We start from the raw sequence: 307 nt of genomic DNA, 5'->3' as shown, positions 1-307 counted from the left end.
AGGACCTTTACCTCTCCCACTTCCTCTCTCTCCTACAATCCCTCCTTCTCTCCCTCCCTTTCCCTCCCCTCTCCATCTCTCTCACTGACCCTCCCCCTCCCCTCCCCCGCAGGAGTGAAGGAGTTCCGCCTGGCCAAGAACGGAGAGGAGCTTCCAAGCGCTCGTCTGGTGAGCTCCAAGGTCAACCTCAAGCGGAACGTCGAGTCGCCCTCGATCTCCGTCCTCCACATGACCTTCGGGCAGTTTCTCGACCACGACCTCGATTTCTCACCCTTGCACAAAAGTCAGAGCTCATGCCTTGAGGATG

The 307-nt window shown here is 58.6% G+C and overlaps 1 protein-coding gene across 1 annotated transcript in view; it reads left to right on the top strand.

The window, feature by feature from the left end:
- The window catches only part of LOC119588474 (peroxidase-like), a 24052-nt gene that overhangs the window by 10766 nt on the left and 12979 nt on the right, over window positions 1–307 (top strand). The window contains 1 exon segment of the mRNA XM_037937123.1: window positions 113–283. Coding sequence (XP_037793051.1) covers window positions 113–283 — 171 coding nt within the window.

Source organism: Penaeus monodon, chromosome 24 (genome assembly GCF_015228065.2).
Source record: "Penaeus monodon isolate SGIC_2016 chromosome 24, NSTDA_Pmon_1, whole genome shotgun sequence".
Taxonomy (NCBI): Eukaryota; Metazoa; Arthropoda; class Malacostraca; order Decapoda; family Penaeidae; genus Penaeus; species Penaeus monodon.
Note: the sequence above shows the minus strand (reverse complement) of the source record. Positions and strands in the feature narration are given on the sequence as shown.